The following is a 21,005-nucleotide window of genomic DNA, read 5'->3' as shown; positions in this document are numbered from 1 at the left end:
ATTACTGCCTTTCAGAAGGAATTGCAAGTGACAGTTCTAAACAATGACAGTTTCTGTAAGAAATACTTTTTCCCAAGATTTGAAGAAGACATTACTCATTTAATTATATATATTCTGATACATTTATTTGAAAACCAAATAATTGATTTAGTAAAATGTTAAACTGTTCAAAAAAAAAGTGAAAACCAGTTTTATAACATAGTCATACTTCACCTTCTGTTCCAGAGTTCAAAGTGTTGGGCACATATTATGATAAAGAATTGACAGAAATAACTAATTCTTAATCTGGTAGTCTGCCTTTATTGGAAATATACAGAATTCCTATTGCAAATCTAATTACACCTGACTTTCTTTAAATTGTTTATTAAATCAAGGAAATCTTGAAAACATATTCTTGGTTGTATCTAGAGAGCAGAATCTTCACTATGTTTGACTTATTTCAATATCAGAGTGGCCTGCTTCCTAGAAATTTAAGCTCCACTGTTGTTGATATATAGTGGTTCTCTTTCCTGTCAGCTGTTTTCTTGGTGGAGGGAGGGGGAGAGGTAATGCTAAAAGAAGTAACTAACAGGTTTCTTCTCCCAAAGTCTGAAAAATATGTTTCTTTTAATAAATAAAACCTAATTTCAGGATCATCTAGGCTAAAAGAATTTTAATAGTGTTATAAACTATATAGTACAGTAAATCTTTAGAGATTTCTTCCTAAAAGATTCTGTTACTCTAGAAGTGAGTAGTTTCATGGCTAGCATGAAGTTTTTACATTTTTCACTGGATAAAACTTTTCTCTGGTCATTTTGTATTTCTAACACTTATCTCAGTAGGCCTCTGTATCAGTATAAGGCACCCAAAAGCATAGGGTGTGATATGCTATTTTAAACTTAGGAGACTTTTGGTTTTGTGTTTACAGCTTGTTCAAGAGAGATTTAAAATGTTTATTTATTGGTCTTTCTGCTTTTACCAGTACTGGAGGAACTGCTAGCACTAGTTGGTCTGGAAGTGCTGCCAGTTAGCGGAGAGGCTGGGAAGTTCAGCTCTAATACTTTGATCGAAGTCTGAGAAGCAGAAGTGCTTGTACTCTTAGATGACCTAGAATAAAACCAGAATTACTGTAATGTAATTCAGAATTTTTATTTTAGTAGAGACCCCCTGCCATAATCCCACAACTACTTAAAGAGATCAAAAAAGATATACTGTTAAGAGTGCTAATAATGAGTTTTAAAAGATGACCATTAATGGTATCAGGAAATTAGTTTAAAAAGAAAAAGATGATAAACATAAGGTTTGAAATCAGTAGAAAAATAGTTCTGCAAATATATTTCTATTTAAAACATGTTTCAACTATACCTAATTTAGAATCATTAGGTATTAAAAGTTTGCCAAAATCATTCAAAAAAAGGTAAGAGGCAAGAAAACTTGAGTGCTGGCAAGAGTGATTAAAATGATAGGTTATATAATTTGAGCCAAAAAAAAGAAAGTGAGGGAACTATTGACAAGATAAAGTGGTGGTGTCATTTGAAAAGCATAACTATCCATACAATTCTGCTAAGTTTTGAAAGCATGCCTTTAAGAAAGTACTAGGGTGGAATGGGTGTTTTTAACTCAGATGACCATTATATCTACTACTGTGGGCAGGAATCCCTTAGAAGAAACGGAGTACCCATCATAGTCAACAAGAGTCCGAAATGCAGTGCATGGATGCAATCTCAAAAACAACAGAATGATCTCTGTTTGTTTCCAAGGCAAACCATTCAATATCACGGTAACCCAAATCTATGCCCTGACCAGTAACACTGAAGAAGCTGAAGTTGAACAGTTCTCTGAAGACCTACAAGACCTTTTAGAACTAACAGCCAAAAAAGATGTCCTTTTCATTATAGGGGACTAGAATGCAAAAAGTAGGAAGAAGAAACACCTGGAGTAACAGGCAAATTTGGCCTTAGAGTACAGAATGAAGCAGGGTAAAGGCTAATAGAGTTCTGCCAAGAGAACACTCTGGTCATAGCAAACACCCTCTTCCAACAACACAAGAGAAGACCCTACACATGGACATCACCAGATGTTTAACACCAAAATCAGACTGATTATATTCTATGCAGCCAAAAATTGAGAAGCTCTATACAGTCAGCAAAAACAAAACCAGGAGCAGCTCAGATCATGAACTTCCTGCCAAATTCAGACTGAAATTGAAGAAAGTGGGGAAAATCACTAAACCATTCAGGTATGACCTAAATCAAATCCCATATGATTACAGTGGAAATGAGAAATATATTTAAGGGACTAGATCTGATAGAGTGTCTGATGAACTATGGATGGAGGTTCATGACACTGTACAGGAGACAGGGATCAAGGCCATCCCCAAGAAAAAGAAATGCAAAAAAGCAAGATGACTCTCTGAGAAGGCCTTACAAATAGCTGTGAAAAGAAGCTAAAAGCAAAAGAAAAAAGGAAAGATAGACCCGTTTGAATGCAGAGTTCCAAAGAATAGCAAGGAGAAACAAGAAAGCCTTCCTCAGTGATCAATGCAAAGAAATAGGAAAACAATAGAATGGGAAAGTCTAGAGATCTCTTCAAGAAACTTACAGATACCAAGGGAACATTTCATGCAAAGATGGGTTAAATAAAGGACAGAAATGATATGGACCTGACAGAAGCAGAAGATATTGAGAGGTGGCAAGAATACACAAGAACTGAACAAAAAAAACTTCTATGACCCAGATAATCACGATGGTTATCACCTAGAGCCAGACATCCTGAAATGTGAAGTCAAGTGGGCCTTAGGAAGCATCACTAGGAACAAAGGTAGTGGAGGTGATGGAATTCCAGTTGAGCTATTTCAAATCCTAAAAGATGATGCTGTGAAAGTGCTGCACTCAATATGTCAACAAATTTGAAAAACTCAGCAGTGGCCACAGACTGGAAAAGGTCATTGTTCGTTCCAATCCCTAAGAAAGGCAATGCCAAAGAATGCTCAAACTACCGTACAATTGCACTTATTTCACACGCCAGTAAAGTAATGCTCAAAATTCTCCAAGCCAGGCTTCAGCAATACGTGAACCATGAACTTCCAGATGTTCAAGATGGTTTTAGAAAAGGCAGAGGAAACAGAGACTAAATTGCCGGCATCTGCTGGATCATTGAAAAAGCAAGAGAGTTCCAGAAAAACATCTGCTTTATTGACTATGCCAAAACCTTTGACTGTGTGGATCACAAAATACTGTGGAACTTTCTAAAAGAGATTGGAATACCAGACTACCTGACTGCCTCTTGAGAAACCTATATGCAGGTTAGGAAGCAACAATTAGAATTGGACATAGAACAACAGACTGGTTCCAAATAGGAAAAGGGAGTACGGCAAGGCTGTATATTGTCCCCCTGCTCATTTAACTTAATATGCAGAGTACATCATGAGAAATGCTGAGCTGGAAGGAGCACAAGCTGGAGTCGTTTGCTGGGAGCAATATGAATAACCTCAGATACCAAGATGACACTACCCTTATGGAAGAAAGTGAAGAAGAACTAAAGAGCCTTTTGATGAAAATGAGAGGAAAGTGAAAAAGTTGGTTTAAAATTCAACATTCAGAAAACTAAGATCATGGCATCTGGTCCCATCACTTCATGGCAAATAGATGGGAAACTAGAAACAGTGGCTGACTTTATTTTGGGGGGTTCCAAAATAACTACAGATGGTGACTGCAGCCATGAAATTAAAAGATGCTTACTTCTTGGAAGGAAAGTTATGACTAACCTAGATGGCATATTAAAAAGCAGAGACATTACTTTGCCAACAAAGGTCCATCTGATCAAGGCTATGGTTTTTCCAGTAGTCATGTATGGATGTGAGAGTTGGACTATAAAGAGCTGAGCACTGAAGAATTGATGCTTTTGAACTGTGGTGTTGGAGAAGACTCTTGAGAGTCTCTTGGACTGCAAGGAGATCCAACCAGTCCATCCCAAAGGAGATCAGTCCTGGGTGTTTATTGGAAGGACTGATGTGGAAGCTGAAACTCTTAATACTCTGGCCACCTGATGCGAAGAGCTGACTGATTTGAAAAGACCCTGATGCTGGGAGGGATTGGGGACAGGAGGAGAAGGGGACGACAGAGGATAAGATGGTTGGATGGCATCACCGACTCAATGGACATGAGTTTGGGTAGACTCCAGGAGTTGGTGATGGACAGGGAGGCCTGGCGTTCTGTGGTTCATTGGGTCGCAAAGAGTCCTACACGACTGAGCGACTGAACTGAATTGAACTGAGGGTGTTTAAGTGGGTGGTCACCATGTTTACATAGAAAGTGTTTTTGTTTTGTTTTACTTAAAAAATATTTTAGGAAATCCTTTCATGATATCTTGCTGTGGAGTAATGAAAAGTAATATGGTGCTGAATGTGGCAGATTGGGAATTTTAAGATGAGGATCATCTTTAATATTAATAATTATTATTTTGTCAGCAAGGCACAGGAATGTTGACTAAATGTCTACCTGATAGAATTCCGGGTAAAACTAAACTGTGGAAGTAAAAAATAATTTCCTTTTTAGCAAAACAAAGCAGCATAAATAAAATTCTGACTCTTTAGATTTTACAGTGGATTTTAATCTTATAAATCTTACTCAATATGTATGTACAACTAAGTGGTCCTTTTATGGTTTAATCAATTCTCCCTACACTCAGGGATGACCATGCTATGTGTATCATCCAAAATTTCACCCTGCTTATCCTGCTGAAATTGCTGATAGTCACAAAGCACTACATGTCAAACTGGAAATGGTGACACCAGACAGAAGGGAAGAGTCTTCTGCTGGTGGCTGGTTTCTGTCTCTGACACAAACATCAGAAGGCAGGGAAAGTGCAGGAGAGTATAGCAGTGCACTGGCAGGTCCAACAGCTATGGCATATGGAAGTGGCCGAATTTGCTTGGGATGGAAGATGTAACTGAGTGAATCAGGAGATGGTGTTTTCTCCTTCCACTTACCTTACTGATAACAGTGAAGTCTGGGAAGGAGATCTAGAACTGTGACGACTACCTTTAGTACTAGCTGTAGGTAGTTCTAAACCACTCTGGAAAAATATTCAAGAGCAATCATTAGTACCACTGCATTTCAGAATATTTTTCAGTAGATTTCATTTTATGTTGAATGCCATAATTTTTTCTTCATGAAATGTTTAAGAAATATTTGACTAGAAGATAACTCTTATTACCTGTTGAAAGTATGTTTGAAGGATAACACCAATCTCAGCATTTTCTTGTATGATATCAATTAACATTTCATCAATGATCTTGTGAAGCTGTTTCACTTCACGAAGTTTGATATCTTGTTCTTCTAGTGTTTCATCTTTTGTATCTTTCAAAAGACGGACTTCCTTGATGAGTTTTGCACACTGTTGGTCAACAGAAGTCAGTTATTTAAACCTATTTTCTAGAACTAAGTATTTTTTAATGGATGAAGAAAGATGTGAGGCTACCATTTGGAACTCCAAGACATAAATATGATAGGTCAGTTTTTTAAAGTTTCCAATACCTGTTTAGTTACTCTTTCTAATTTTGGCTTCTGTTCCTCAGTTTCTCTATTTAATTGAAGTACATAAGCTTGCTTCTCTGTTACTTTTTCTTTGACATTATTTGTTAAGTGTTCTATAACTGTTAAAGTATTTTTCATGCTCTGCAGAAAATAAATATTAACAAATTTATTGGTTAGGATCAGAAATGACTTTTATAATTGCCACTTGTCAAGTATTTAGTTCTGATTCCTTTGTTTTTGTATATATATGCTCGGTTGCTCAGTCGTGGCCAATTCTTTGCATATATAATGTACATTCTATTAGTAGATAATAAGTATAATGGTTTTATGGATTAAGTTTTATAGATAATTCCACTGAAAGGTTATTTTATGGTATCTTGGAGAAAAACAAACAATGACTATTGAAAGCACACAATTTTCAAAGATTCCCAACTCATATATCTATTCCTTGAATCAAAAAAAAAAAAAAAAATCTCTGTAAGTGAGCTCAGTCATGTCCAGCTCTGTGACCCTTTCAACTATAGCCTGCCTGGCTCTTCTGTTCATGGGATTTTTCAGGGAAGAATACTGGAGTGGGTTGCCATTTCCTCCTCCAGTGGATCTTCCCAACCCAAGAATTGAACCCCTGTCTTGTGTCTGCTGCATTGGCAGGTGAATTCTTTACCACTGAGCAATCAGGGAAGCCCTTAAATGTTTATATAGCGCCTGCTTATTACCAAGCACATTGTTTTCTCATCTTTCAAATTTTTGTTTTAAGGAACAGTCTTTTAAGGTGATTTTAAAGGATTTAATTGAAATAAAGATTAGTGGATAGATCATAGTTCAGCTCAGTTCAGTTCAGTCGCTCAGTCGTGTCCAACTCTTTGCAACCCCATGAATCGCAGCACACCAGGCCTCCCTGTCCATCACCAACTCTTGGAGTTTACTCAAACTCTTGTCCATCGAGTCGGTGATGCCATCCAACCATCTCATCCTCTGTTGTCCCCTTCTCCTCCTGCCCCCAATCTCTCCCAGCATCAGGGTCTTTTCCAATGAGTCAACTCTTCGCATGAGGTGGCCAATTTTTGGAGTTTCAGCTTCAGCATCAGTCCTTCCAATAAACACCCAGGACTAATCTCCTTTAGGCTGGACTGGTTGGATCTCCTTGCAGTCCAAGGGACTCTCAAGAGTCTTCTCCAATACTACAGTTCAAAAGCATCAATTCTTTGGCACTCAGCTTTCTTCACAGTCCAACTCTCAGATCATAGTTAGCTAGCTATAATTTATTGACTGGTTACCAAGTAATTGTCAGGGCTTAGCACTGGGATTTTAATTAGTTAATACTTTGATCACTTTTTTCTCATTTAAGTGAGATATCTCTAAATGCCTTTCTAAAAAATTATATATTAACAAGAGTAGAATAATTATAATAGTGATAGTTAACTTTTACTAAGGGCTTATTATTAAAGCCCTATAGAATTTACCTGGATATCTTCCTGTAGTTCTCTGATTTGTCTTTGTTTGTATCTGTATTTTTCATCAACAGCTCTTTTTTGTTCTTCTAGTTGAATTTTTACCTCATACTCAGCACCTAGAATTTAAAAGAATTTTTGCTTTAAATTTTTAACATGCTGTGTAGAAAGCAACTTTAAAATATTACATAATTTAAACTTCTAACATTTTTCATTATGAAAGGTCAACTTCCATATGTCTAATTTTTGAAAAATAGGATGTGAAATAACTATTCTTATATTGTCAACATAGAGCACCCAGTATGCTGCTGTTTTTTTCAGATTTGAAATGAACTCCATAGAGGAGTAATATGCCACATCACTACAACTAGTGACAGATGGAATTAACACCTTAGCACTTATTTTAAGTGGGGGAGGGAAGGGGCGTTGTGGTGATTAGGTTTTCCAGCTGAATCAAACATGATGCATATGTTTTCCTTATTGCATAGTGATCCTCTTTTAAAAATAACTATGCAGCTTTCATTGCATGTACATTCATTTAAAAGTTTCAATAATTTCTACATACTAGATGGAGTCACTTTCTGAAAAGATTGTTTGTAATTGTTGTTGCAGCTGTTGAGCACTTGCAGGGTGTTTCCGAGAGCATAGATTTCTTTCTCAGCCTTGTTGATCTTAGCATCCAAACTGTCACCTTCCCTTTGGAGTTCTTCTTTTTCTTGAGCAGCCTATTTAAAACAGAATAGACTAGATTGGTTAAAAGTATTTATCATGGTGGGGGTGCAGAAGAATGTCTGTGATCAGGGCAAGAAGTACTTAAGTCACACCAATACCAATTTGCCTTGGGACCTACATGCAGCACCAAGCATTTATTTCTTGTACTTGATTTACCAAATCCTGGATACAAAACCATGATGGGAGTTAACTAAAACTTACATGAAGACTCTTGAACAAAAATGACCAAAAAATTAAGCAGGTATAAACTTTACTAAGAAAAGAAAAGGTTAAGTTGAAGAGGTTTCAAACTAGATATTAAATAAAAGGAATGTATGTTTCTTTCCTGGAAGAGGCTTGGCACACTTTTGTCATTTTAAATCTTAGGAGTAAAAGAGGTTAGCAAGCTATACCCATGAAAGTGAAAGTGTTAGTTGCTCAGTTGTGTCCAACTCTGCAACCCCATGGACTGTAACCCACCAGGCTCCTCTGTCCATGGAATTCTCCAGGAAGAATATTGGAGTGGCTTGCCATTCACTCTCTAGGGGATCTTCCCACCCCAGGGATTGAATATTTTTAAGGGGAAAAACTACTGCATGATTCTACTTACGTGAGGTACTTAGAGTAATCAGATTCACAAAAGCAAAGTAGATTGGTGGTTGCCAGGGATTTCAGGGAGGGAGAAAGGGGGAGTTACTGTTTAACAGGTACAGTTTCAGTTCTGAAAGATAAAGTTCTGGAGACGGCTGTTGTGTTGACTGCACAACAATATGAATATGCTTAATACTACTGAACTGTACACTTAAAAACTATTAAAACAGCAAATTTTAAGCCCAATTTCATGTATATATTCCTGGAGAAGGAAATGGTAACCCACTCCAGTATCCTTGCCTGGGAAATCCCATGGACAAAGGAGCCTGGTTGGCTACAGTCCATGGGGTTGCAAAGAGTCAGAAGTGAGCAACTAACACTTCACTTCATGTATATATTATAATATTTTAAAACAGTTTTAATTAAAGATAATTATGATAAATGTGGCCAGGAACAATGAAGTCTATAAACTGCTGAAAACCAAAAATTCCTCTGAGTAGTCAGTGAACTTCTGGGCTTGGCCTTCTAGAGTTGTACCCAGTTCCAAAGCACTTCTCCAATTAAAGACTGAGAGAGACAGTATGCATATATATTTTTAAATGGCCCCATGAAAAGATGCTCCTTATCACTAATCATTACAGAAATTCAAATCAAAACTACAGTGAGATGCCACCTTAAACCAGTCAGAAATGCCATCATTATAAAGTCTAAAAATAACACATGCTAGAGGAAGTGTGAAGAAAAGGGACTCTTCCTACACTGTTGGTGGGAATGTAAATTGGTACTGCCACTGTGGAAGACCTGTATGACGGTTCCTGAAAAAACTAAAAATACAGTTGCCATATGATCCAACAATCCTACTCCTGGGCATATCTCATATAAAATGATAACTCAGAAAAGATACATGGACCCCTCTGTTCACAACATTAGTCACAAGACATGGAAACAACTTATATGTCCATGGACAGATGAATGGATAGATGTGGTACATATATACAATGGAATATTAACTCAGCTGTAGAAAAGAATGAGGAGAAGGCAATGGCAACCCACTCCAGTACTCTTGCCTGGAAAATCCCATGGGCAGAGGGGCCTGGTGGGCTGCAGTCCATGGGGTCGCGAAGAGTCGGACTCGACTGAGCGACTTCACTTTCACTTTTCACTTTCATGCATTGGAGAAGGAAATGGCAACCCACTCCAGCATTCTTGCCTGGAGAATCCCAGGGACAGCAGAGCCTGGTGGGCTGCTGTCTAAGGGGTCGCGCAGAGTCAGACACGACTGAAGTGACTTAGCAGAAAAGAATTAAATAATGTAGTTTGCAGCAACATGGTGGACCTAGAGGTTATCATACTAAGTGAAGTAACAGCCAAATATCATATGATATCACTTACACGCAGACTCTAAAACAAGCCTATCTATGAAACAAACAGTCCCACAGACATATTAAACAGACTTGAAGTTGCAAAGGGTGGGGTAGAGGAGGAAAAGAGTGGGAGTTTGGGATTAGCAGATGCAAATTTAGCCACTGGCCCACCAGGGGAGTCCAGAAGACTGTTGGTTTTTAATGACTAATATGGTAAAAGCAGGGTTCAGGAATCAAACCTCTAGTTCTCATTTATTCTAAGCAAGCAAAAAGTTCTCACAGTCAACATTACTGCCTCCTTCAGACCTGATCAAATTTTACATAACTTAAGATCTATAGTTTTTAAAGTCCTTCTCAGGTTCACTATTGTGAAATTAATTATATTTTAGTTATCTTTCCTAAAGTGTTAAGATATTACAATTGGCTCAATTACTGAAGCAAATCTGTGATAAAATGTATTTCTAAAAATAAACATTGACATAGAGAACAGACGTGTGGTCACCAAGGGAGAAGGGGTGGGGAAGGGATAGGAGTTTGACATTAGCAGATGCAAACTAATATATACAGGCTGGAGAAACAACAAGATCCTATTGAATAAACCATAATGGGGAAGAATATTGGAACAAGAATATATGTATAACTGAATCACCTTGCTGCACAGCAGAAATTTAACACTAAACAAATCAACTATATTTTAATAAAGTTTCTTTTAAAAAAGTAGCGAAACCTATTTTTAGTCAAAATCAACTAATAATTTCTTTGGTAAAGTTATTCAATCCCAAGTATCTATCTTTAACTCAGAATGTGATCACTGGGAAAGTTTTGGTAACGTTTGGATTCTTAACATTTTTACTGTTTATTGTTTTATTATGCCTCAAGGTATACATTTTATATCAAATAAAAAGCTTAGCAAAAAAAAAAACAAACATTCTGAGATAAATTACATCTAATTCTTTCAAGTTGAGTCTAGAATTAGCAAACATTTCATTTAAAATATAGTGTAATGGGGAAAAGCTAGAATGAGTCAAAACAGCTAGATGTTAGTTGTAGATTTCCCACTAGCAAGCTGAATAGCATTAAATAATTTATTTCACTACTCCAAGTTCAGTTTGTCAAATAAAGGTGTTGGATTTGTTCATTTATACAAATTCTTGATCTAATTCTATATATACCTTAAACTTCTAAACCTTTATGGTCCCATTTGCCTCTAAATCATCAATTATATAATGATTATATAATTATTGATGATTATATAATTATATAATAAAAAGAGAAGTTATTTGGAAGAAATGTTTATACCTTTCTGTCAACATTTTAAAGTAATTTAAATTACTTTAAAATTTAAATTTTAAAATTTAAAAGGCTGTTTCATTAAATTCTGATCAGAATTGAACTGTTTCCTTATAAAGATAAAAGGGAACTTGGAAATGTGATTTGAAAGATGCCAGACCTTCACTGATTGCTGATTATATTTTTTCTGACTTTTAAGAGTCAGATATAGAAGCTGCTAAGGTGGGAAAGATTGAAAGCAGGAGGAGAAGGGGACGGCGGGACAAGATGGTTGGATAGCATCACCAACTCAATGGACATGAGTTTGAGCAAGCTCCAGGAAAGTCTAGTGTGCTGTAGTCCATGGGCTCGCAAAGAGTCAGACATGACTGAGTGACTGAACAGTACAAGGTGGGTAAAAGGGAACACAACGATGTGTGTAACATAGACAAGAGGATACTTGCAGAACCAAAAATGAGGACTGTGGGTTGAACTGTTAACCTAAAAAAAATACAAGAAGTCCCAACCCCTCAGTACTTCAGAATGAGACCGTATATGGAAATAGGGTCTTCGCAGATGTAGTCAAGTTATGATGAACTCAATAGGGTAGGCCCTAGTCCACTATCCCTAGTGTCCTTACAAAAATGGGAAATTTGAACACAAACACAGACAAAGAAGAAAGACTGAAGAGACACAAGAAGGATGCCATGTGAAGATGAAGGCAGAGCTAATGATGATGCTTCCATAAGCTAAGAAATTCCAAAAAATGCCAGCAAACCACCAAAAACTAAGAGTGAGACACATAACATATTGTCTCTCCCAACCCTTAGAAAGAACCAATCCTGCTGACACCTTCATCTTGGACTTCCAGCCACTACAACTGTGAGATGTCCATAGTATAAGCTACCTAATTATGAAACTTTGTTATAGCAGCTCTAACAAATTAATACAAGGGGTCAGAAAACAGTATGGGAAAGAGCAAATATTTTAGGCTTTATGGGCCAGTCAGTCTCTAAACCACTAGTATTTAATACCACTGCTATTGTAGCATGAAAGCAGCCAGAGACAATACATAAATGAATGAGTCTATGTATTGTGTGGTTCAACGCTTATTTATAAAATGGTAGTGGGCAGCATGTAGCCTAGAGTCCATGGTTTGCTTACTCCTGAAATAAAGTATGCAGAAAATAAAAGAGTGGTTTGCTCTGTAACCAAACTCCTCTCCCCCAGTGCTATAAACATACATATATGTGCCTATCAGGAAAGACCACGTTCAGGAGAAATGTAAAGGATATAAGGAAGGGAAAGGAGCCTGAATGGAGTGAATTTACATCCTCAATCTACCACATTCAAAACTAGAAATGATATTTAGCTTGTAAGTTTTTTCCAGCAGTAAAACTGCTGAAATAGTATTTTCAAAAAGTTAAATATAATGTTTATATGAACATGTCAAAGATTTTATCCAATTCATTAGTGAAGGAACCAGTGAGACATTTAGACAAGTTCAAAAAGAGAATTAGAACAGATTTTATATACATACAGAGTCAGAAATGCTGAAATTAATTTTCTTATAAAACTGGCTAATATTTTTTAAGGGAATAAAATATAATGTTTGGGTAGTCTTTTCTACAAGCATAAGTGAGTTGTATTACACTGGGAAAAATTCATTTGCATTGTTATGAATGACAATCATATGCATTACCATCTTTTTTCCATAAGATAACGTCTATCCCTCTAGAGAATGGTAAAATAGATTAGTCAACAGAAAATCAGTCAGAGATGTGCATTCCTGTAGAATCAGATAATCCCTGGAGCGCCTGCTAGAAAATGGCAAGCCTCTGTCACCATGCAGTGGCATCATTGCACACCCACTGATTGCTTTTCCCCATTTTCAGACCATGGATGATTTTTCTCAACATAAGCCAGACTGACTTTAGTTACTAAAGAAAGTTTCAGTTTTATACATCTGGCACACATGAGGTATAATGAGTAAAACATTTAAATGTGCTATAAACAAAACATGTAAATAACTGTGTGACAAGCTATGAACCCTGGAGAAGATAGAAAGTGGAATGTGGCATCAGGAAATTGAGAACAACTGATAGCCTTGATTAATGTCACATATTAGAATTATTGGCGCAAAGGAATACTCTTCCTCATATGACCTGCCTGTTTTTTCCTAAAAAGTGGATACTTCCCATCAACATCATCATCATAACAGGAAAACAATAATTTCAGCTAACATTCATTGAGAGGTCATTTTGTTCCAGGCACTTTAAGGGCTTTACATGTATTTTCTCATTTACTTCTTACAACAAAAGTAACAGTATCCTAATCTTGCAAGTGAGGACACTGAGGACTCAGTGGTTAAGTAACTTATGCAAGGTCACCTACCTAATCAGTGATAGAATTAAGACTGGGACGAAAGCACTCTTAACACCAGTGTTTTTTATGTAGCTCTCATCAGAGCCCTTGTTGGGAGAGAAACTTCACTGCAATTGCAGCATCTATCTACTTCCCAACAACTAACAGAATAGAGCCTCCAATTCAACCCTTGGGAACCTTCAAAACCTGAGAGAAGGAAAATACTGTTAATAGTGGGCAGAAGCCTGAGGTACTAAAGACTGATGAGATATAAGAAGCATTTGAGAGCTGGGACTCATATCTCACATAGGTTGAATGGAATTTCCTGAGGCAAAGTGGCAGACATATCACACAGTGTAGTATGTGTTCAGTTCAGTTCAGTGTCTCAGTCGTGTCCGACTCTTTGCGACTCCATGAATCACAGCACACCAGGCCTCCCTGTCCATCACCAACTCCCGGAGTTTACCCAAACCCATGTCCATGGAGTCAGTGATGCCACCCGGCCATCTCATCCTCTGTCGTACCCTTCTCCTCCTGCCCCCAATCCTTCCCAGCATCAGGATCTTTACCAATGAGTCAACTCTTCACATGAGGTGGACAAAGTATTGGAGTTTCAGCTTCAACATCAGTCCTTCCAATGAACACCCAGGACTGATCTCCTTCAGGATGGACTGGTTGGATCTCCTTGTAGTCCAAGGGACTCAAGAGTCTTCTCCAACACCACAGTTCCAAAGCATCAATTCTTCAGCATTCAGCTTTCTTTACAGTCGAACTCTCACATCCATACATGACTACTGGAAAAACCATAGCCTTGACTAGACAGACCTTTGTTGGCAAAGTAATTAATGTCTCTGCTTTTAAATATACCATCTAGGTTGGTCATAACTTTCCTTCCAAGGAGCAAACATCTTTCAATTTCATGGCTGCAATCACCATCTGCAGTGATTTTGGAGCCCAAAAAAATAAAGTCTGACACTGTTTCTGCTGTTTCCCCATCTATTTCCCATGAAGTGATGGGACCAGATGCCATGATCTTAGTTTTCTGAATGTTGAGCTTTAAGCCAACTTTTTCACTCTCCTGCACTTTCATCAAGAGGCTTTTTACTTCCTCTTCACTTTCTGCCGTAAGGGTGGTGTCATCTGCATATCTGAGGTTACTGATATTTCTCCCGGCAATCTTGATTCCAGCTTGTGCTTCTTCCAGACCAGAGTTTCTCATGATGTACTCTGCATATAAGTTAAATAAGTAGGGTGACAATATACAGCCTTGACATACTCCTTTTCCTATTTGGAACCAATCTGTTTTTCCATGTCCAGTTTTAACCATTGCTTCCTGACCTGCATACAGGTTTCTCAAGTTCAGGGCAGCCTGAAAGAAGGGCTACAGAAGGAAACTTAGAAGAGTAAGTAGAAGTCAAATAGAGGGTGCATCCACAGGGGCCATCCTCTAAAAGTATGAACTGGAGATCTCCTCCCCACTCCTATTCATGTATAATACAGAAAAAAATGTGCTAATGTTACAATTTCCATTCCTTCTTTGAACTCTTTTGAGTAACTTTCATACCTCTCTGCAAAGGAAATTACACCTGTTCAGGGTATTTTCTACAAGGGAAAGATGAACACAGAAGCAGTAAGGAAGGAAACTGCATCTAATTCCTGATCACTTCTAAATTTCCCTTAGGGTTACACAATAACCCTAAGATAACCACAAGATGGCAGTCAACTCTCGAAACCTCAGAAACAATCAGACTAAATTCATCTGATCTGTTTGTCTCTTAACATGAAGGCAAAGGAACAGCCCCCTTCCTCTCTGGCTATCTGCCATACCAGGACAGCAATGGTAAACTGGAGTGTAAGATTCAGAGGTGGTGGAGCTCCAGGAGACAAAGTCCAGGCTGTGGTCACATGAGTGGGTACAGTGAAGTAAAGCTTTGAGCCTAACGTGCTGCATGGATTGTCACAACCATGTGATACCCAGAGTGATAGTAGGTTTTAGAGTAAAAGAGTTTATGAATTTTGAATAAATGAGGGAACATAACATGACACAGGTGCGAAGAACTGACTCACTAGAAAAGACCCTGATGCTGGGAAAGACTGAAGGCAGGAGGAGAAGAGGACGACAGAGGATGAGACGGTTGGATGGATCACTGACTCAATGGACATGAGTTTGAGTAAACTCCGGGAGTTGATGGACAGGGAAGCCTGGCGGGCTGCAGTCCATGGGGTGGCAAAGAGCGACTGAACTGAAGTGAACTGAACTGAACATAACAAAAATGATAGCCAAAAAAAAAAAAAAAAACCTGTGTCAGAATAGTCTAGGCCTTTCTTTGATCTCATGTGTATAAAAGTAATAGTCCTTCAGTACCTCCATCTAGCAACTCAAGTTCTATGACCCTAATTATGTACAATAGCTACTGGAATGCTATGAAATTTGAAATTTTTTTTTTCCATGGCAAAAAAAAAAATGCCATTTTGGTTGTTAACAAAGGGTTTGGGATTCATTCCAATCCCAAAGAAAGGCAATACCAAAGAATGCTCAAACTACCGCAAAATTGCACTCATCTCACACGCCAGTAAAGTAATGCTCAAAATTCTCCAAGCCAGACTTTAGCAATACATGAACTGTGAACTTCCAGAAGTTCAAGATGGTTTTAGAAAAGGCAGAGGAACCAGAGATCAAATTGCCAACATCCGCTGGACCATCGAAAAAGCAAGAGAGTTCCAGAAAAACATCTATTTCTGCTTTATTGACTATGCCAAAGCCTTTGACTGTGTGGATCACAAGAAACTGTGGAAAATTCTCAAAGAGTTGGGAATACCAGACCACCTGACCTGGCTCTTGAGAAACCTGTATGCAGGTCAGGAAGCAACAGCTAGAACTGGACATGGAACAACACACTGGTTTCAAATAGGAAAAGGAGTATGTCAGGGCTGTATATTATCACCCTGCTTATTCAACTTATGTGCAGAGTACATCATAAGAAATGCTGGGCTGGATGAACCACAAGCTAGAATCAAGATTGCTGGGAGAAATATCAATAACCTCAGATATGCAGATAACACCACCCTTATGGCAGAAAGTGAAGAAGAACTAAAAAGCCTCTTGATGAAAGTGAAAGAAGAGAGTGAAAAAGTTGGCTTAAAGCTCAACATTCAGAAAACTAAGATCATGGCTCTGGTCCCATCACTTCATGGCAAATAAATTGGTAAACAGTAGAGACAGTGGCTGACTTTATCTTTCTGGGCTCCAAAATCACTGCAGATAGTGATTGCAGCCATGAAATTAAGATGCTTATTCCTTGGAAGGAAAGTTATGACCAACCTAGACAGCATATTAAAAAGCAGAGACATTACTTTGTCAACAAAGGTCTGTCTAGTCAAGGCTATGGTTTTTCCAGTAGTCATGTATGGATGTGAGAGTTGGACTATAAAGATAGTTGAGCACTGAAGATTTGATGCTTTTGAACTGTGGTGTTGGAGAAGACTCTTGAGAGTCCCTTGGACTGCAAGGAGATCCAACCAGTCCATCCTAAAGGAGATCAGTCCTGGGTGTTCACTGGAAGGGCTCATGTTGAAGCTGAAACTCCAATAGTTTGTCCACCTGATGCGAAGAGCTGACTCATTTGAAAAGACCCTGATGCTGGGAAAGATTGAGGGCAGGAGGAGAAGGTGACGACAGAGGATGAGATGGTTGGATGGCTCACCGGGTCAGTGGATATGGGTTTGGGTGAACTCCAGGAGTTGGTGATGAACAGGAAGGCCTGGCATGCTGTGGTTCATGGGGTCACAGAGTCCGACACAACTGAGTGACTGAACTGAACGGATACTCATTTTACCACAACTGTAAATCCATTAGAAGTGGAAGTGGAAGTCACTCAGTCATATCCAACTCTTTGAGACCCCATGGACTGTAGCCCACCAGGCTCCTCTGCCTGTGGAATTCTCCAGGCAAGTATACTAGAGTGGATAGCCATTCTCTTCTCCAGAGGATCTTCCCAACCCAGGGATCGAAGCCTGGTCTCCTGCATTGCAGATGGATAATTTACCATCTGAGCCACCAGGGAAGTCCGTAAATCCATTAAGCTTACCTTTATTACATAGTAGGCCTGAGTTTTCTCCTCTTCCCCTTCAGGAGGCAGCATAACAACAGTAAGAATTTCATATCTATTCTTCAGCTTATCGATTTTACTTAGCCGCTCATGAAACTCAGCACTAACATGAAAAGAAAAATTAAACACTGAAAAACAAACAATATACTTTTTTAAAGGACTATACTGTTCTTAGAGAAGACATCTGTATTTGTGTTACTACTGGAACAGTTTAAATAGGTTCTCACTTTGCAGTTTTACACTTCTGTTTGAAAATAGGAAATCAGTCCTGAATATTCATTGGAAGCATTGATGCTAAAGCTGAAACTACAAATACTCTGGCCACCTGATGCGAAGAACCAATTCATTGGAGAAGACCCTGATGCTGCAAAAGATTGAAGGTGAGAGGAGAAGGGGATAACAGAGGATGAGATGGCTGGATGGCATCACCGACTCCTTGTATATGAATTTGAGTAGGCTCTGGGAGTTGGTAATGGACAGGGAAGCCTGGCGTGCTGCAATTCATGGGGTCACAAAGAATCGGACAACTGAGCAACTGAACTGAACTGAACTGTGAAAGGTCTCAGATTTCACCCTATTTGAAAGCTGAAAGCTACCAAGTTAGTCTGCCACTTTCATGGATGCTGGCAGAAAACACAAGATATCTGGGTCACAGAAAAAGGACTTTAGCACTCATTGGCATACCAAGTAGCATGAGCTGCCTATTTGCATTGGTTCCCCTTGCTCCTGAAGTCACATGCAAGTGAGGAGGGACTCAAATGGATGCTGCACATACAGTAGGTTTATGTCACAACTGAAGAACTTAAGCTTAGCTAATCCAAATATTTCATAATGGGAAATAAGCAAACATACCTAACCTTTGCTCTGGAGGGAGATACTATCTCTAGCTCTCAAGGCTATTCACTATCCAAATAGCCTTTAAAAGATAGTCCAATGCAAACCAAAACCACAATAAAATATCACCTCACACCCGTGAGAATGGCTACTATCAAAAAGACAAAAAAAATAACAAAGTGTTGGTGAGGGTGTAGAGAAACTGAAACTTTAAGAACTCTTGATGGGACAGTAAAATGGTACAACCACTATGAAAAATATGGCAGTTCCTCAAAAAATTAAAAATTAAATAGCCGTATGATCCAGTCATCCTACTTTTGGGTATATATCATAAAGAACTGAAAACAGTTTTCAAAGACATGTCTGCACATTGATGTTCATATATTATTCACAATAGTTCACAATAGCCAATAAGTGGAAGCAAGCCAAATGTCCATAGGCAGATGAAACTGTGATACATACATACAATGAAGTATTATTCAGCCTTAGAGAGAAAATCTGTCACATGCTACATGGGTGAGTCTTGCGGACATTATGCTAAATAAAATAAGCCAGTCACAAAAAAACAAATATCAATACTACATGATCCACTTATGTGAGGCATCTAGTGTAGTCAAATTCATACAGGCAGAAAAAAATAGTGGCTATCAAGGGCTAGGGGAAGGGGAAAATGCAAAGCTAATATTTAATGGGTATAAAGTTTCAGTTTTACAAGATGAAAAAGTTCTAGAGATCTGCTGCTCAAAAATGTGAAAATACTAATACTACTAACTGTACAGTTTTAAATAGTTAAGATAAATTTTAGGTGTTTTTCACCAAAAAATTTTCAAAAACATGGTCCAGAGAACAGGATAGCTATTTCCTCTCCTTGTAAGGTATGTAGAATTATGAGAAACCTTTGGAGAATTATCTCCTGAGATTTCAGCCTTAAAATTGCTGGTTACTTTCTTCCTTTTATTCCAGTAAATTTATATTCTTAAATCATTTTTAACTTATTTTGTAATAATACTAATAATGCTAATATATGTACAGCAACATGGAGACTCATTTGCCTGCTACAGCTTCATGAAAATAAGCCTTCCAACAACAATGAAAAGAAATCTTCAACATACCAGGTTCCTACTCCTAAAGAAAGTTGATGGTAAAATATAGTATCAGAAGTTATAGCTTTGCTTATTTTTAAGTATTAATATTGTTTCATCAGAAAATATTTACTCATCCTTTACGTGATTGCAAAAGACAAGCCTTGTTGGCCTTTCAGGTTGAGATGGTGAACCAAGCACAAACATATGTCTCCCCCTTCCTAAAACAGAAAATATTAAAAGGAAAAAAAAAAACTTACCACAGCTCTGAAAACAAGAAAGATAATTTTCTTTATGAATGAAAAAATGGAAAACACATGTCATATGATCAAGAGGAGGAAAAAAAGGAGATACAGAAGATTATGCAGAAATAAGAGACACTTTTCTTGAAAGAAGTCTGTAGAAAATTTTTTCTAGAGAAAAATAAGAAATTTACTAAAACAGATGCAAGAAAAAATAAAAGATCCACACTGCCCCATAACCAATAAATAAACTGAACCAACAGTTCAACTGAACTAAATCTTCCTCAAAAAGCTCCAGATGTCCAAAGGCTTTACCGGTGAGGTGTTCAAAAGTTCAAGAAAGATGTAATTCTGCTCTTTTACAAACTTACCTAGAGTATAGAAAAAAAAGAAACACAAAAATCATTTTATAAAAGTAGATGTAACCTTAATAACCTGATAATTTGACAAGGACAGGAGAGAAAGAAGAACTATAAGCATAGAATGTAAAAGTTATATAAAAATATTAGCAAACAAAATCTAGATATATACAAAATATAATATGTGACAGTTACATTTACTACAGGAAGGTACGTTAGTTTAACTTTGAAAAAGCAATCAATATACAGTTTTCAATTATACTAACAGATTGAAGAAGCTGTATCATATCAACGACTGAAAAAAAAATCACATAATAAAAGTCAACATTCATTTCTGATTAAACAAATTAAAACAACCTCTTAGCAAAGAATGAAAATAGATGGGATCTCTCTTCATATTGTAAAAAGAATCTCAAAAAACACTATAGTAAACTTGATACTTAATGATAAAACAATGAACACTTTCCCTTTGAGATCAAGCACCTGCAAGACAAGGGTGCCTGCAATCACCATTACTATTAGGCATTGAACCAGAGGTTAAATAGCAAGGACAAGAAAGCAAGAACAAGAAAAGTTATAGAGGTTGAAAAGGAAGACACAAAACTGTTGTTTGCAAATAATGTCAATTGAATACCTGGAAGGTAGAATCTACAGATCAACTGTTAGAATTAATAAAAGTTAAAGCACGTTGCTGAATACTTAATATATAGAAACCAACTGCATTTCTATATACTAGCAACAAATCAAATATGAAATGCTTTATAAAGAGATAACATTGACAGTAACATTTAAAAAGTAGCATGTATCCAAAAATAAATCTTATACAAGATAGGTGAAATCTCTAGGGGAAAATTGCTTCAATAAATGCAGCTATTGGGTATCCATAACAGAAAGTATGTTATTGGACCCTTGGGCATGCGTGCACACTCAGTTGCTTCAGTCATGATCGACTCTGTGCAACCCCACAGTCATAGACCAATAGGCTTCTCTGTCCATGGGATTTTCCTGGAAAGAATACTGGAGTGGGTTGCCATGCTCTTTTCCAGGGGATCCTCTCAACCCAGGGGGGAACTTGGGTCCCCCTGCAGGATCCTGAACCCGCATCTCCTGCAT

The 21,005-nt window shown here is 37.7% G+C and overlaps 1 protein-coding gene across 2 annotated transcripts in view; it reads right to left on the bottom strand.

Annotated features, from left to right (window-relative positions):
* Nucleotides 1-612: 612 nt before the first annotated feature.
* Nucleotides 613-21,005, bottom strand: part of CCDC39 (coiled-coil domain 39 molecular ruler complex subunit) — a 61,277-nt gene continuing 40,884 nt past the window's right edge. The window contains exons 14-20 of one of the 2 annotated variants that reach the window (XM_070466347.1): nt 17,355-17,478; nt 7,533-7,692; nt 6,980-7,086; nt 5,517-5,657; nt 5,197-5,376; nt 4,970-5,055; nt 613-1,086 (exon numbers count right to left, since the gene is read on the bottom strand). In XM_070466347.1, coding sequence (XP_070322448.1) covers nt 933-1,086; nt 4,970-5,055; nt 5,197-5,376; nt 5,517-5,657; nt 6,980-7,086; nt 7,533-7,692; nt 17,355-17,478 — 952 coding nt within the window. In that variant the 3' untranslated portion in view covers nt 613-932. The remainder of the gene's footprint in view (nt 1,087-4,969; nt 5,056-5,196; nt 5,377-5,516; nt 5,658-6,979; nt 7,087-7,532; nt 7,693-17,354; nt 17,479-21,005) is intronic. The other variant, XM_070466348.1, reaches the window with a different exon arrangement.

The sequence above is a fragment of the Odocoileus virginianus genome, chromosome 4 (assembly GCF_023699985.2).
Source record: "Odocoileus virginianus isolate 20LAN1187 ecotype Illinois chromosome 4, Ovbor_1.2, whole genome shotgun sequence".
NCBI lineage: Eukaryota > Metazoa > Chordata > Mammalia > Artiodactyla > Cervidae > Odocoileus > Odocoileus virginianus.
The sequence above is the reverse complement of the archived record's forward strand: the minus strand, read 5'-3'. Positions and strand labels throughout refer to the sequence as shown.